This window comes from Pecten maximus, chromosome 5 (assembly GCF_902652985.1).
Source record: "Pecten maximus chromosome 5, xPecMax1.1, whole genome shotgun sequence".
Classification (NCBI taxonomy): Eukaryota; Metazoa; Mollusca; class Bivalvia; order Pectinida; family Pectinidae; genus Pecten; species Pecten maximus.
The window spans coordinates 11,437,775-11,456,899 of record NC_047019.1 but is presented as its reverse complement, the minus strand read 5'-3'; the positions used below and the strand labels follow the sequence as shown (position 1 = coordinate 11,456,899).

The 19,125-nt window shown below is 33.7% G+C and overlaps 1 protein-coding gene across 6 annotated transcripts in view; it reads right to left on the bottom strand.

The window, feature by feature from the left end:
- Positions 1-19,125, bottom strand: part of LOC117327146 — a 162,104-nt gene that overhangs the window by 9,503 nt on the left and 133,476 nt on the right. For all 6 annotated transcript variants that reach the window (XR_004532584.1, XR_004532583.1, XR_004532585.1 and 3 more), the window contains one exon: positions 13,111-13,218. Coding sequence is in view for 3 of the 6 variants with exons in the window: in XM_033883997.1 (XP_033739888.1) it covers positions 13,111-13,218 (108 nt within the window). In the remaining 3 variants the exon portion in view is untranslated. The remainder of the gene's footprint in view (positions 1-13,110; positions 13,219-19,125) is intronic.

Below are 19,125 nucleotides of genomic sequence, written 5' to 3'. Positions count from 1 at the left end.
ATCGCATAGCAACTCGGCCAGCAGAAACGAAAAGGCAAAACAAAGCTGGTCCGCTCATTAGCAAAATTCCGGCCTGCCAAACTGATCACAGTTATCGAGGGACATGATTAGTTTAAAGTTTTTTTCTACAATAAATGCATGATCTGTTTGGAAGTGAAAACGTTAAAGAGATTGATATGTTTTGTCAGCTTTCCCCGCCTCTTTTCACGTGCTAGCACGTGCTTTTAGGTATGTCGTGCAAACTAAAAACGGTTGGATCAAGGACTGATTAGGGCTGGTGTCTGATAGATAACGTCAGAGGAGTTCCAAAAGAAAACCGTTCGGAATGGTGTAAACACAAGACTCGTTTGGTGGTTTCGGATCTTCGTCCTTAGAACAGCTAAACTGGAATGATAGAGATCAACATATGACTACTTCAGAGACACTGTTTAATGTCATCTCAACAGAAATGTCATCACTTAGTCAGCTTTAGTATGACAACATTCCGGAAAACGGTTTGCATGCATGCTGAGGGAGACAAAATACAGAATGTGGTTTTGTTTTTCCATGTAAAAAATCAAGGTAATTTTATGGAACATCTGGAGGCGTCTAGTCTAAAGAAGAAGAACAAGAAGCTAGTGATCATTAGACTTGTTACAATATCTATTTTCATAAACTATTGATGTTTTGGAAGACAATAAATCAAATATCTTTGTTACCGTTAATGTTCCTTTCTAAGATAAAAAGAGTGTGGTCAAGAAGAAAAGAAATTATGTCAAGAGAAGTTTAAATTACATGAACAGTTCACGTTAATTAACGTTTTATTCAGTCAATAAAGATATTTACTGAAATCTGATTCTGTTGTAAAAACTATTACTCGCTTAATTCTTCATCAGTTCAATTTTAATTGTTGTCAACTTTGTAATTATTAAAATCGGAAGCAATTAAAAATCCATCGCAGTAAGATAGCACAAGCCGAAGTATTCAATTTTGTCATAAAGAAGAGATGAAATTCACTGAAATTGTAAAGAACTAATGCATAGCCATACAAACGGATACTAGAACAAAATTATCCCTAGATTAGTCTAAAGCTACTTTGTGTTTGATTCTAACGACATTTCCTCATAGTGTCTTACGCGTGAAGAAAAGCGTCAAAATGACGGTGAATTGTCTTACAATTTCGAACGTACATGTACAGGTACGTCCATTAGGCCAAGGATATGCAAACCTATAACATATATAGTGACTATTTATATAAATATTTAGTATTATTCTAGATTGAGCTTGAGTAATGTCGCTGTCAATGTTAATATTCACAAACCATTAAATCATAAAATATGCATAGTTAGAAAAAATGTATTCTGTTATCAGGAGTTGGGTAATGTTCCAAACATTTCCTACAAAACACCATGGACACATCAACGTTCATTGTCGAGTTGATCAATATTTTCGTTTGTGTTTTATACCCAATATCCTGTTTCCGTTCGAAATAATATAATATGCCATTCCAGTCCCAGCAAGCAGACTGCTGAAACAACTGGCGGATCACAAAGGCTAGGCCTACTTCCATGCGTTATTAAAAACATTTTGGTCTGTCTCTCTCTTATACACTGATGTTAAAACGCAAAGCTTTAGCAACACATGTTTTGATAGTAGAACAAAAATAAAGAAATGTAACAACGACAAAGATGTTAAACAAAACCCAACCATCCCCAACTAAGGACAATATATTTCCTTTTCGTCTTCTTGGTATATCATTGTATTTGTTTTCTGTTTTCGATTTGGTTATGTTTATAGTTATTGCTGTTGTTGGTTCCATTGATGTTAAACGTCTGTTGTCATTGTTGTAAATGTGGTTGTTGTTTTTCAAACTCTTTCGGTTTTAATTGTTGTTGTTGTTGTTATTGTTGTTGCATCTGTTATTGTTGTTGTCGTTGTCATTGTTGTAAATGTTGCTGATGTTTGTCAATCTCTTTCACTTTCCATTGTTGTTGTTGTTGTTGTTGTTGTTGTTGTTGTTGTTATACTGGTTATAACATTCTAAATATCGATCCTTCACAAAACGGACAGCGAATAATAATTACAAAATTTTCTTTTAAAAGCCACCTTCAGTAAGATGCCTATTCCAATATAAGGGGGAAATGAAATACTACAAGAAGTTGCTCATAAACATTGAACGTAATTTTTGCGTCGAGTTATGACTGTAGAATTTAGGACCATGGGTTACTCTCGCGTGCCAGCAAACCATTGAGAGTCGGACCGGCCTGCAAGCCTTCATCCACACGCCATTCTGTCTTAAATGTTACTGAAGAGGGTGTGAAGTAGGAGATATCTCAATGGAGCAATAAGTCCAGCCCGTGGCCACGTAAGAAGTGACACATTCAGCATCAGAAAATAATACCTAATGAATATGGACATGGAATGGTGAAGTTTGGCACGACGGACGCATGCATTCTCTCGAACATAGCAAACAGTCTACTACATCCGTTTCACAAGTATACATATACACTTGTGTATAGCCTGGTACATACTTATCTCATTGACCTTTATACTAAGGTCATGGGAATAATATGAGATAGTAAAGCAACACATTTTGTAGATTTGTTAGGAAAAATAGGCTCTAACAAAGACTAAAACGAATTCATAGGCAGTTCTGATAATTTGAAAAAGAGTTGTCTTACTTTAAAACAGCAGCAAACTTTGTCCACTTGGTGTAAGGAGGAACCTAACATGGCCACTTCATTTCATTCTGAATGGCTCTATGACCATTTTCTCCTCGTTCATATTGAATATTAATACCATGAATGTTTTACCAAATGCTGTTACGGTCCTATAATTGCTATGGGATTATTATTCTATTTGCTAAAATATTCATTGCAATATATTTACATTTTAATTGGGTGAGACAGTTATTATAATCCTTTGACGTCAGTTTGTGAAATTCCTAGGAAAAACAAGCCTATGTTGTCATAGTGAGATCACAATTATGGTCACGTGACAAAATTATTATAGACGGACAATACATGTAGCATAATCTTGACTGTAATAGGATGACGTATGGCGCAAGTACAGGTATTTAGGATTGAGCTGCTTTTTTTTTTGTTTTTTTTATCTCGTTCACAACGTGAACGGAAAACAGTTCAATACATAATTTTACAGTCCAAATTTATAGTTAATGATGATATCATTTCTTATTTTTCAGTACAAACGAAAGTCCCCGATCAGCCCAACGTTACTTAAGTGTTTGCTTCTTACGACGTTTCTTATAGTGTCTAAGCGTGAGGAAAAGCGTCAAAATGACGGCGCATTGTCTCTTTAACTTACGTGCATGTAGATGTACGTTGATTAGGCCAATGGTCATAATTTCCTTTGTTTAAATATAGAACCGAATATTAAATACCGCCCTCTGCTCTGGGTATGTTCCTTAGAACAAAGACTACAAAATGATGAATCGAGAACATTGATTTAAAACAGAGAGGAAATGTTAACATAAATATACCCCAGTGTTAATCAAGTGTTAATCTAAGTTTGAACAATGATCGCCAACCCAACTTCATCATGTAATTTTCTTGTTTCCTCACGAATGTCGGACTACAGCATACGCATGATGAGTATGGCAGAATCAATATAGTATGTTTAGTATTAAATGATATCTAGTCTTATATTTTAGTATGTATACAAGATATCGGTTTATAATTCCTATATTTTGACATTCTTTAATATCTGTCTCCTAAGTATCAAGAGTTTAGGCCCTTACCATCACTGAGGAGTCCTGATCTTTATGATTCAGTTTTGGTGCTGAAGAATCTAACTATCTAGTTTATATTGGACAGTGCTGCTACATAATGTACCTTTTTACAATCCTTTGGAGAAGCTTGACTAACATTGTAGTCGCTCAAAAAACAGTTGCAGCAGTATCATATTCCAGTTTAGAACTAGTGGTTTTCAATTAGCACTAACCGCGTCTCAGAAATTTTCATTCATTCTTGTACCAGAAATATACAGAGCATTGGCTAGCTGTACTTACTACATGTATATCTCAGCAACAGAATATGGGGGTGTTTTATCAATTTGTTATTATTCATAAAAACACTGTTGGAACTGATCCACAAAATGACATCGTTAACTATTTCAGATGTGTAGAAATATATCGCTCTAAGTTTCAAAAAAAAAATATTATCAAGAACCAAAACGGCTTCAATCTATGGAGCAGTGTAATAACATATTGCATGGAAACTGTGTCATGACAAGGAAGCGGCACCCAATGGACAAGCATCCTTAAGACTGAATAAATGGCAAAGATTAAAGATCGCCGAGCCGTGCTAACTAGATAATAAGTGGAAGAAATTACAGCCAGCAGGAGAACTTAAATGACTACTATTATTAATATTCTAAAGCTGTTTCAGAAACTATAAATCATCTCTCAGGAAACTAGAGGGTTCATGGAACAAATCTGAAATTAAATCGGTATAGTAATGAAGATGAAAACGGGAAGAGAAACCAATTGATTATCGGCGTAAAAAGACTTGAAGAAGATTCCGAGACAAACTACCTTTATCACCGGATGAGATGACAATTTGGGAGTGATATATTCTACTTTTTTCCAGGCATCTATGGTATATATTAAGTTGTACAGGAGTTCATAGCGCTTCGTCTTTATCATTAGACATTTTTTTTATTAAATACCTATCGAACAATGATACAGTAGTGAAAATATATCACACACACCAACCACAGTACAAAAAGCCCTCAAAAAGGGTTTTTTAACAAGGGTTTTCATGTTTATTAAATTCCATATAGGCTATTTAACTAACTGATGATTAATGACGCATTTCAATACTTGGATGAAGAAATGTGATGTTTTTTGTTTTGTTTGTTGACACGTTTGTTGTTTTTTGTTTGTTTGTTTGTTTTTCTTTGTATAGGGGGGGGGGGGGGGGGGGGGGGGTGATATAACGAATCAGAAACAACAACAGTCTTTTTGGAAATGCATAAAAAATGAGGGGAGAAATTGAAGTTGATGTTATGGTATAAAACATGACAAATAATGGAATGTTATTAGGCATCAACCTTTTTCTTGAGTGTTTTACAGAATTGATTTTAAGCACAGCGTGATATCCATATATGTAAGTTTAATTCAGCAAACCACCATTCCCTTCGTTTGATGGCTTTAACCAAAATACAAGTAATATTCTCATTTTTTTTAAAAATTATATATGTTATTTTTCCGGAGTCTTCGTATAATTGAGACTTATTTCAGCTATCTTGCACTATAGTGTTGACGCAGTTGCTTCATTTTCGTCGCGTTGTCGCATAATTGTCGTGTTTTCAAGCCGATGTGATAGAAATACTTAAAAGATATTTCTTGTGGTTACAAAGGGTTGAACAATTTTAGCCAACTACCTAACGCAAACTGCGCGGTAGGTATCTTTAAAATTGATAATTTCAGAATATTTCGATATTGATACAAGCAGTTTTCTAATAGACGACATTTTGTCTCCCGGCTGTTATGTTAGACCTCACGTTAATTGTGTTATATTTTTTATCGATCAGATTTATGTCTGATAAATAGGTTTGCTGTAATCTTCAATATTTCCTTCTGATCAGACAGTCTGTTACATTAACAAATATGTCTAAATTTGATTGTGCATGTTACGATCTTGTTAGGAAAATCTAAACATGAGAAATCGAACAGATAGAACGCTAACAAACAGCACATCAATTTATTGTAATAACAAATTATCACTGAAAACACCATTTCGTTTTTTGATATCCTTTGGCTATTGAGACAGATATTACGACATATTATTCAATAAATGTAATTTCTAAAATCGAAAACGGCACCTGATACATGATCCCGCCATTTGGAGTAAACACGCATTGATAACGCGTAGGATTTACTCAATATATAACAAATTTATCAGCGGGCGCCGTTTTGATAGATGTTTGAGGCTGCGACGACCGACGTACGCTGAGTACAGCCTCTGTCACACAAACAGTTCCCCTTCCTCTGATATATCGGAGAAAGAAAAAATTGTCACAAATCAAATTCACAACAGATTTATCAGTATACTTCTCTTTGTATTCTGTTTTGCTGTCTTTGCAACTTACTTCAGGAATAACGGACGTTTTTGTCAATAAATATGGACTATTTAGGATTTCTAGACACGAACATGCAATGGTGGAGTTTTATACGCAACATGTAGACATTTTTCAACAAAACTAAATTTAGTTTTAAGAATCTTTTGATATATGCTAGGATTGGCATTTCTGGTTTCATCCCTCAAAATGTCAATTCTCGCAGGAGGCCTCCTTTCTCATCTTGCACCTTGTTAGCATTCATTCATTCATTCATTCATTCATTCATTCATTCATTCATTCATTCATTCACCATTCATTCATTCATTCATTCATTCATTCATTCATTCATTCATTCAATCTGTAATATCAAATCTATTCGTCTAAATCACTGAATTGTCGGGGATAGAAAAATATAGTGTTATGTAAACAATGCGACACCAAAATACCCCATACTATAGTAACGATACATGGAATCCTGTCTAAACCGGCACCACGTGCGAATCTGCATATTGGTCAGAATAGACGGGATATTTTAATACTCGAATTTTTCACTATGATTTAATTGTCGTTGTTTTCTTTGATTCTTTTACAGCATATAGAGACTTAAGATATAAACATATATTATCAATGTGTTAACATTGTAAACTTACTCGTTATAAAATCTATAAAAAGGTATTTGCTTTTTAAATTTTAAATAACAGGTTGGATAATATAATAGCAATTTTAAGCATTGACGATAAAATACACCATATAGGGACAATTTTTCCACCCGTGCATCAATATATATACTTATGGTATATTGTGAACATCTCTGTAGATAATTTCATTTTATGAGAAAATATTCAAAACAATATTTTGCATATCATATATTTAAATTCCCACTGTAAACATTATATAAAACCATAAATTTTGATTTAGATTCAGAACAATAGATTGATATTTTGAATAACAAAAAGAATACCTGTCTGTTTCTACCTGAATAGCCATTTTGACTCCCAACGTCCAACACAATATAGCAGCGTGGAAAACATCGCTGGTAACGTTTATAAAATCATCTACATTTCCAAACGTTCTCCTCGTTATATCAGTTCCAAAATCTCATTTTTCATCACCTAAATGTTCCCGGCAACATCTATTTTAACAGCTTTTCTTATTCTAGGGGGCAGAGGATCAATTTGATCAGAGAAACTTCCGTATTATGAGAAGAAAAGGAGATTTATTAAAGCTAAAGACTATAAATGTTGCCATTTTTGGCCATTAGAGCAGCGATTAAGAAAATTTAGACTGTGCGGTTTTCCTTCTAACTGTTGGCGTCAACAAAAGCGTAAGGAACCAAAAACATTAAGAGCTGAAACTCTTCTCTCTCTCTATCGAGCTACAGTGATGAATTGGACAATAAACGGTGGATATTGCAATTATGGGACGGACAATGAAAAGCACAAACAGGCTCGTACTAACCCAGTGCTTAAACTGACAATCATAATTAAATTTCCCAGCTATTCCCCTGGTTTATGAGATAGATGAAACTTTATTAAATAACACACACCGTCATAGCAGAGCGGGAACAGGCGCGAGCCATGGAGAGCCTTTCTTCCCTCCCCACAGAGGAGAGGGCTGATTGTGCTCGGATTAATTTGCCTGTCTGTCACGGTGAAGAGGCCACTTCCTGAGCACGGAGAACTACACAGAAGTACTCGGACATCAATACAGACAAATGGCAAGGTCGTGTAAGTTCAGCCACTACATACCAGGGTCATATGTATCTTAATTAGTAAGATTCGACTTCCTATATTAAAAATGTTCTGTAATTACACAAAATAAAGACCAGCGCCGAGCTAGGATCCTGATGTTCGGTCCCAGAGGACTAGGGCGAGTGTCTAAGACGAGAATCGAAATTTTTGACAAGAAGTTTCGATCATTACCCCGAACGCAGTAATTACAAGTTTCCATCCTTCGATAATCCTCTAGGTTTACAGATAAAACCATATACCTTGTAATTGCAAGATGATATGTACAAGAAATGCGTGAATGATATTTACACAAAACAATACTAGCTCACACCACACAACCAATACAAAATGTCATAGCGAAAGTTACAACACCTACACAACACAACACATACAAAATATCACTAAAAATCAAAGCACCAGAATAGAAAAGTAGCAACAACAGAGATATAACACTTACACAACACAACAAATATACAATAACAACACGTACAAAACAACATATATACAATAACAAAGCAAATATCACAACACGTACACAACACAACAAACATACAACAAGAAAACGAAAGTTACAACACTAACACATCACAACAAATACAAAATAACATAAGGAAAGTCACTACAATGTCACAACACACATATGTATACAATAACAAAACAAAAATCACAACAATGACACAACACAACATATATACAACATCAAAACAAAAATCATTACAATGCCACAACACACATATGTATACAATAACAAAACAAAAATCACAACAATGACACAACACAACATATATACAACATCAAAACAAAAATCACTACAATGCCACAACACACATATGTATACAAAAAACAAAACAAAAATCACAACAATGACACAACACAACAAATACACAATAACATAACGAAAATTACAACACGTACACAACACATATACAACATCAAAACAAAAATCACAACAGTGACACAACAGAACAAACATACACCAACACAATGTAAGTCATCACACTTTACATAATATATGCACAATACCAAAACGAAAGTCAACGATGACACAACACAACAAATACACAATAACATGACGAAAGTCAACAATGACACAACAACGACACAACAACGACACAACACATCAGGTTCTGATTTATATTATCCGTGAAGATTTGATGTTAATTTTTACCCAATTACAGTTGATTTAATTATTCCACTTAGTGTTGATATTAAATTGAATCTAATTGGTTAATCTTTTTTATTGATGTTAAATTGTATCGAGTTGGAACTTCTTTCATTGTTGATGTTAAATTGTATCCAATTGGAACATCTTATACTGTTGATGTTTAATTGTATCCAGTTGGAACATCTTTTATTGCTGATGTTTAATTGTATAAAGTTGGAACATCTTTTACTGTTGATCTTAAATTGTATCCAATTGGAACATCTTTTACTGCTGATGTTTAATTGTATCCAGTTGGAACATCTTTTATTGCTATATCCCCCCCCGATATTGATTATGTTAGACGGTATCCGCTTAGTTTTGGTGTTAAGTTGTTTCAATTCAGTTTTGTTAATGTTCAGACGTTGTTGATTTTTAACTGTAACTTATCAATGCTTTTGATGTTGAACTTATTATCCAATAATTGCTGTTTATGATTACTTGAAGCCCATTACATTTGTTAATGTTAAATCTTATCCATCTCGAATGCTCGTTGATGTTAAATTTTATCCACTTAGTGTTGATGCTAAATGCCATCAATTAATTGTTGCAAAAAATAAATTGAAACTTCAAATTAAATCCACTTTTCGTTGAAAAGTAATATTTGTCTTGTTTTTGTTCTTTTCTGTTCTATCTAATAGTCCATGGTGACAGTATTGGGTATGTACACCTCTTCAACGATAAATTATTTTGATATCACTTTGAATTATTTACAATAAAACTATTTTGCTATTGAAAATCGAAGCATATTCACATACATACAAACAAATATGTGGAACAAATCCTTTACTTTGTTGCATAAGAATCGAGAATATTGGACTTGGTTGTCAAGAGATCTTTTGTAATCTTAGTCAGTTACACGCTAAATTGAGATTACGGATGTTCAGCTAAAGCTGTTACAGCAATCCAAGATGGATTAAGCGTTATAAAGACCCCGATCACCATGTCACCCCTGGGCGTAGCTCTTGGAATCATGCGCACGAGGCTGACTGGTAATTCCGTGGACGGCCACCAGAGGGCTCTGGGGATACAGGATTTGTTTGTGACAAGCAAAGGAGCCGATAGACCGCTAGACAAACGCTCAGCTCCCATTTAATTTAATTCCGGTCCTAATCAATGGCTGCACGTGTGTCGAATACAATAAAATCTGGTTTATTAGCTTTCAAAATGAATTATAGCCAGTTATAATGTAGAGGAATACCATGACAGAACCCAGATACGGAGGTCCCTTCGCATGGGTGTCACCGGCAAGCCCAAGTCACAACACAAATATGCCATTCTGAAAATGTACGGGGCATGGAAATAGTATTTGGAGGTTATTTATAGCCGAATTAAATAGGGTTTTGTTCCAAGATAACTCAATGGAATGGTCCATGCCCTGTTCCCTGTAATCTTTAACTGTTCCGTACATTTAGGAAATTGCTTGGAATGATTGAGGGTAATTCTTACACTTGCAAATACATCGAGAAAAATTGACATCAAGTTATGATGGGGTTTTATTGATAAAATGTGCCTGAAAATTCACATCTTATTCTGACAGTACAGGATTCGGTCCTTTTTTCACTTTTATAATTTGCTGTTTTCACAAATGTTATCCGAGAGCTATCTAAGTGTCGTTATGTAAGTGCCAAACTTGACAAGGGAAATATCTGATAGCCACAGTTCTCTATTAAATAGGTCTGGGACATGCATCACTATAGCTAAACGTTTTCATATCTCTTTTAATGAAACTCAATAAGCGTCATTAATCTAGTCCAGCGAAGTTGAAGCCAACATGTCTATGTGTTGGTTGGCGAGCTATTGAACACCCAGATAACCGTTATTCATGCTTTTGTATGTTCAACTAAAGACATATGTCCAGACGGCGATAGCGAGACCAAAACGGACGTAACAGGGGTCTAGACAGACACAATCACAAAAGCCACGTTTTTTTTATTTTTTGTGAAAGATCTATTCATAATCACAATTCAGAATGAATACCATTTCTTCTGATTGAGACATTCATATCATCAAGAATTCTCATTTTGTGTCGGGGATATTAAAAAAAACTATTGAATTAGATAAACATTTTTACATATTTACATATCATATATGGGATGTAACATGATTTCCCATTTCTAACAAGATTCCTTAAAACGGTTGTGGAGTTGTTTGAAACGACAAGAGTCAAAAAGTGAAAATGGGAGGTTCAAATAGGAAATGGAAATAAAATTAAGATTATATTTATCGCCTTTTCCTTATCATTTTTGAACTTATCTTGGCTCTATATATATATACACACTGTAATACGTGTTCGTGACGTCATAAGATAAACTGCACGTTTGTAACGTCATGTTCATTCTTAATTCATGATTTTCTGATATATATAATAGATAACAGGAGAGTGGATTATGTGATGTGAACATGATTCCCACAAAAAAAAAAAAAAAAAAAAATGACAAAGTTATATTTTGGGATGTTCTAACACGTAAATCAGTAAGCTCTGATAATCGAACGATATTTTGGAAACGTAACTTGTGAGACGCATGTTAAACCTGTATGATTTTCAGTTAATGACAATGATACCTATAAATAATATGTAATATTTCTTTTTATGTCTCTTTCAGGAAATGATGTTGGCATCCAAAGGACTTCCTGGAGGGGTTGACTGACAGTAGAGGAGTGCGACAGGGTGCCCCCATCCCAACTTTTGTCTTTGAAGTCCTCGACATTTATTGGTTTGGTTGAAGAGTATATTTACGAATGTGCATAGCCGCACATCGGCTAATTATGCAGGATTTTAATTAATGGGAGTTTTGATACATGACACGGGAGACAATTTAGACGTGTGTATCACTATATTAGGAAATTTCCTCCTCTTCTGTAATAATTCACGCGATGCAATTTAAATTAACTCATGGTATGTTTTCATTTTGGCAAATGATCTGAAAAGAGACATATGTTGTGTAACATATGTATGAAATATTTGTCAACAAGTGTCATGAAAATTTCAAGAATTAAAATAGTAGTGTACGTTAAATGCCAATATTTGTTTGTCAAATTTGAAGTCTGCATGAATATTAAAAACAAAGTCACGTGTATATTTGTCTAATTAATCTAACCAGATTTTCACATCTGGTAACCATACATATCAATCAATTACGATTAATTAGTCGTTATGCCATTAATTTGTATTTTTATTTATACGGATTAGAGGATAGACAGACAGGCGGATAAACAAACAAATTAATAAATCCCAATATAGCATGTTAGGTGTAACAATTGATTTTAAGTCCGGACATGTACGGAATTGGTTTAGACTTTTCCTTGTCACCTGAAGCAAGGTCGTATGTGCGTTTGGCATTGGTGTGTGTTTGTTTGATCTGCAAATTAAATCAATTTCTTTGCCAAGTTTGGTCATATCATTATAATTACAGCACAGTGCACATGCATCAAAATGGAATAATCCACAGACTCAATTGCTGCCAGGGGCAATTTGATATCTAAAAATAGCATACAGTCGAAGTTAACATCGAATTCTATTGGTGATCTATATCATATAAATTTTGATGTTACTCTTTACACGACATCGTGATTTTAATAATCAAAAACTGACATATAAACTGTGCTTTATTAATTGGTAGTAGGTACATTGACTGGTTGAATCTTTAGATATACACTTAATGAGAACAATGTCAAATCACGATATTTCTTTTTTCTTCATTCATTAGTATCGCCATAACATTCACAGAACTACTAAATCTATATCACTATACTAAATTTCACACATTGAAAATCTTAATCTAAATTTGCCTTTTGCAAAAGGGGCCTACTTTCGATGACATCGACGTCAGATATGAATGATGTCATCATTTTTATGCAGTAATAATGATGATTTATGATATTTCTGCCCAAATTGAACAAACGAATTGTTTCTAAGTTTCCATACCATTTCATTGTTATTAATATGGACTTTGATAGGTTATTGAAACGTATTGATATCTAGATACCTATGCTTTTCGTGTGTGAATAATAATAATGAAAAAGGGGGCTTTTGATGTCAGAATGATGTTAGAAAACTTGTCTATATGTGTTCTTGGTATGCTGAAGTAGACATACTATATTATTTTCGAAACTTACAAGAAATTGTTTTGTCTCATGTTTTGTCCATTCCTTTGTTCCTTTTGTTTCGTATGTGGAATCCGATTTCTCCTGGTGTGTTGGTATCGGTAGGACTGCTCGCCTGATCTACAATATAAAGAAAAATCCCAATGAGGAATAAATTAAACTCTATTACATTGTTAGGTAAAGTGAAGTATATTTTCATAAATCTTAAACTGCAACTATCTTTTTTCAAGTGTGTTTATTTCGCAATGACTTGAGTGTAGAAAGTGGTCTAGTACGCCGCGTATGAATATATGTAAATATTGGCGGACTTCTTTCATCAAACCACGTGTCATTGTTTACAAACAAATGCCATCTCTTATTTCAGTCTCAAAATCGACTTGTTTATTCCATAAGATACTAAAAACAACTGTGAAAATAATAAATGTAATGAATGAAATACTGGGGTTTAAAATGAATAAGATAATTGACATACAGGAACTTCTTTCTTCTGCTTTCAAGCAGAAAATGGCGGGATTTAGTGGCCTGTCAAACTTGACGTCAAAATTGTTTGAACGTAGGGTTATTGTTTGTATTCGTCTTAATGATTGCAGATTTTATCAAAAGAGAATATTGTAAATATAAGTATTGAACTTTTATTTTGTTTAGTTTAAGAGATCATAAATCGGATTGAGTAGTTGGTAAATTGCTCGTAAACGCTTAGCATTCAAGCAATTTACCTCGTGCTCGATTGAATCTATGCTCTCATGAACTAAACAAAATAAGAAGTTCATACTTCAATAAATCTACATGTGTTACCTGCAATAAACAGGTATTTAAAAACCAAACACTGGATTAAATTACGACGCAGAGTTAGTGATCACGGCAGAATTTTTAATATACTTTACACAAACTTGATTTATTTTACAATAATTGCGAAACAACTTATATAAACTTATATTAATCACATTTGTTGGCCCGGATAGAAGTGCGTGAGGGGTCTTACTATGGAAAGAAACCGGAGAACCAGGGGAAAACCCACGTGGTCGGGGTATTGAACCACGGCCCCTTGGGTGAAAGGCAAATGTGTTACCACTGTGCCACCCGACCACCAAATGTACAAATTACTTAAATACCTATATTCCCATATTTAAGTATACACAATTCTCGATGGCAGATTTGAATTTCCTGTCGTAGTTGTACCGAGAGAAATATATATATATATATATAGTAATAATAATAAAAAACACAAACCAGAAATTCACACTAGCGCTTTCAACATGCTTTGAGAGCAAGCTCTTCAGGTGCTCTCAAAGCATGTTGAAAGCGCTAGTGTGAATTTCTGGTTTGTGTTTTTTATTATTATTACTATGTATACCCATCACAAGGACATTATATATTTTTAATTATATATATATATATACGTATTACTTACATCAACAATAACATGGACAGCACAGGCAAAGTATTACTGATGTCATAGAAAATTAATATAATTGTCTTTAAAACAGTGTTCTCCCGCTGATCTAAATAAATTAAAAATATTTTCTATTGGACTGATAGATTAAATTTAAGAAATAAGTTTCTACGTTTAGCTTTAATTACATACACCAGCAACGATGCAGACACTTATAAAAATATATTATTGAACATACGGTATATTTGATATAAAGACAAAAGAAAAATAGTTGAGAGCTATCCATCATATTCCTATTTTCAGTTCATATATGTTTAACAAGCATATGACCTTGTCATATTTTAAACTGATCTAACTTTCTATTGCATTTGTAACTTAGTTATGGTAATTTCCAAGACTCAGTCAGCTCTGTGGAATGCCAGGGAGGTTACGAAGTTCAACACAGAGGGCAAATTTGAGAGGGTGTAAGCTAAAATTTCTTATATAATTATGCCGTCAAATTCAGAATTAGAGCTCACAAATAAATCCAGCTTCCCGTCACAAAAGACATTTAAGTTAAACACATGTATATTTATGTAAATAGAAACGCGACAACACCTGAGAGAGGACGAATGTTTCCCCAAACACGGCCTCTTTGCCATGTTACGGTATATCATATGTGAAGTTCAACACTTCCGTCTACATTATTTGGCAAAAACACACATTGAGTAAAATGAAATACTGGGTAATATTAATAGACTAATTCTAGTACACCAGATTCAAATTTGACGAAATACTATAATCCATTTCTTCAAATATGTTATCAAGATAAATATAGTCCTTTGTGGTTATTTTGAATTGCAAAACACACCGTAAGTGAATTTTGATAAAGTTAAAACATGGATTTATTCTTACATTAATATGGTCATTTACTAAATTACTAAAGCATGTGCTTGATATACATTAAATATAGAACGCCGATAGCTAAAATTAGAGTGTAAAACTTTTCAGTGCCAACTAAATCTGCTATTAATAGAAGATCGGCATAAAATAAGATTATATAAAGAGAAATTTTGGAGTACTTAAAAATCAACTTAGTGACGATTTTTTTTTACTGTACAGAGGTAGAAAAGTAGTGAATAAAATGTGTTTTAGGAACATTTGTGAAATATTTATGTGTTGAAATGCATTCTAACAGATACACTGAATGAAGATAGAAATATGTAAACAGGAAAATGTTTGAATGTCAAATTATGTGTACAGTAAAAAGGACTCGCATCATCATGTAAACCAAACATCGGGAACAAAACAGACAACAAATGAAAGGGACGGCAACATGATCAAGGAGAAACACTTTCAAGAAATCAATTGATACATTTATGTAATTAATGAGCAAAAATTTCGTTACATTTATCCAAGATATAGATAAAAGTATTGTATATTTCAAGGGTTAAACATCCTGGTTTTCACCAGATTTCTAACCAGAAATATTCCTTCCTTCTCCAATCCAACAAATAAAACAAATATTGAAAAATTATCATCACACTTATGAAAATGAAAATAAAATCTCTAATGTTGTATTCAAACCAAAAACGATTTCAAAACAAAATCAATTTTTATCAAATTACATATTTTACGACATTTGCATATATTTTTTTCAAATACAAAATGTCACTGAAATAATGACCCTGGCTGTTAATAGGACATTAAAGAAAACAAACCAAACCAAAAGTCACTCAGTACACATATAATTATATAGCCAAAGCCTTTATCTACATCTACAGAACGTATTATTATGGTGATTAAAATTAACGATTTAAACGAAAAACTCATAAAATGGCGAAAGTACCAATAACTCAATACTTTGAATTTGAAAAGAAATCTTCGACTAATGCTTAGCATGTTATTTTCTTTTCCTGTCTGAAAATTGCAAATTGTGATGGAAATCGGCGTCACAGATCCGGAACTAGGAAGAATTATTTAACAGATTGAGTTCACATCCGTACGAAGCGCACAACTTTGGAACAAATTAGCTGAACCCTATGTTATCACGGAAGGCAAACGACCCCTCTAGACCATTTAATGACAGTAGTTGGCCCCTAAAGAGCCAGACCTGTTTGAACGGCCCCTACCACCGCTGTCGGTCCTTACTGGAGCAGGAATATTCTAACAGCTATCGTAAGGGCCATTTAGACCCGTGTGTTTCTTGTGAATATCTAACGGCCTGCCTAGAAATTTATCAGCGTTCATCTCCCCAATGAATGGCCGACTGGGGTTTAAACTTACGAGATCATTACTAATTAAGAATTTCAATTAACACTAAGGCCCATAAAACAATTGATAATTTTAACATGACTTTATTTCTATGTTGTCACTTTTGAAAGTAGTCGTTCTCAAAGGAGGCAACACGTTTTAGACTCTGGTCACGAAGAGCAAGCGGGTCGATTCACATTGAGGCCTGGTACTACAATCTAATCTCCCTATCATTGTTTTGAAATTAAGAGAACACGATTCGATTGGTTGGTCTAGAAGACAGAGTCATTCCGTTGATGAAGAAATGTCCCTAGTGAGTGACTGGAAATTGGCCGGACATCGCAGTAACCGTCTGCCCCTCGGGGGGTCAGGGAACATATTGTGTGGAGAATCAATATCTTTACAGAATGCAAATACTGACATAGTCTCGAGTTATACGCTAAACGGTTCACTCCAGCAACCCTTCAGTAGAGAAATCAAAGAAAGGAGATTGACAAATAGGACAGGAATCTGCATATATTACTATATAAGATCACTGGTCTTGATGGCTTCCCACAACAAGTAATAGAACGGCAAAATGCTTGTAATTCTCTTCTCAAAGAAATAAATCTCAATATACTTTATTTATGTTTTTCCTTGACAAAGAAACTCTTTTCGGCCAAACAAGAAGAATTTCTACGGCTGCCTTGTCTTCCTAAGAAAACCTGTTTAAATAGTTCGGTAATGATTACTGGATAAGAAAAAAACATGCTGAAAACACGTTTACTTCGGAACACGTTTTTGTGATGGAAATACCATTCTTATGGTAATGCGATTGTTGGGACCAGCAAGAGGTGGAAAATGGCTGTTTTTGAAGTGGCAGCCATGACAATGGATTCTGCCTGGCCACTTCTAGAATGAAAATGTACATTTTGTGTCGCTTATAGCCGTTTGTAAGAGAATCACTCTAGTCTCAAACACATCTTAATGACAATCATGGATAGAAAAAAATCATGACAGAAATTAACGGAAGTAAGAAATCTGAGACTAGTACAAGAGACAAACAAATATTGAATTAAATCGATTTTATTTGTATTTCCCCATTCCTAACGCGTGTAAGATCATGTCTGGTGATCAAGTGCTGTTGTGCATTAAGAAGTTCTAAAGGAGTCCATTTAAAAAGATACAACGTTTAAAACACACGCGCTATGTCTTGACGAAATAGCTTTGATTTTGTCACACGTGGGTATTGTTTTAAGTCCATGAGAAATTTATGATTGAGAAAATAGCGGTTGCTTAAACCAATAAGAAGATTTAATGGAGACGCCAGGTTCCCTGTAATATTGTTGTTTTAATCCATATGTCGTTATTCATAGTGATTTAAACACACTTAATATTGATTAAAAAATGTTTATAGAATGATTTTCATCAAAATGGAACAAATGTATTATTGAAATCAATACTGAAATGTATTATCTTCAAAGAAGTAAATATGTCCAATCTTTATCTCAAAACACGAAACTCGTTATTTGTCAGTACTCGGGCCCGGCCTCAATGTTTTACAAAAATGATATCCATGTCTCAACAACACAGGTAAGAATGAAAATAAAACATGTTCCTTCTACATATTTACAGAGAATTAGAATATGTTTGAAATTATTTTGTAACATTGAATTATCTGTCTGAAACACGAGTGGGTACTTGAATAACATCCCCTATCACAATGTACTCGTTAAATATGGATTGCATTCCTGATAACATTTATTGGAGTATTTCTAACATCAACTTATTCAGATACTATTTAATGTAGTTTTATCATGATTCTGGTGAATAGATGTTTACGTTATATCGGCTATGAATTATAGTATGTAAATTAAATAACACGACGAATATCATTTTCTACTTGAGAGAAGAACAAAATTCTCCTAATAAATCAGGCAGTTTGGACAACTGAAGTGAGCTGAGTGACAGTTATTAATGGCGAACAAGTACATCAACATCATGTTAAGTTTCATACAATGTAATCTATGAAATGTACATTGTATTTTAATTTAAAGACAGTAAATGTTCATGTAGTTATATGGCATAAAATGAACATTGTATCTTAGTTTTAAGACAGGAAATGTTCATTGTATTTTAGTTGTATTGCATTAAATATCGAAATTACCGAGTATGCAATTTACATTGTGTTTAAGTTAATGGTATATAATGTAAATTCTATTTTAGTTTATGGTTTAAAATATAGATTTTATTTTAGTTTATAGCAATAAATGTATATTGTATTTTAGTTTATGGTGATAAAAGTATATTATATTTTAGTGTATGTATAACATATTTTGTATTTTAGTTGATGGTATAACATGTACATTGTACAAGTTTATTGCAGATAAAAGCAAATAGATTGGACAAAAGTTACACAACTT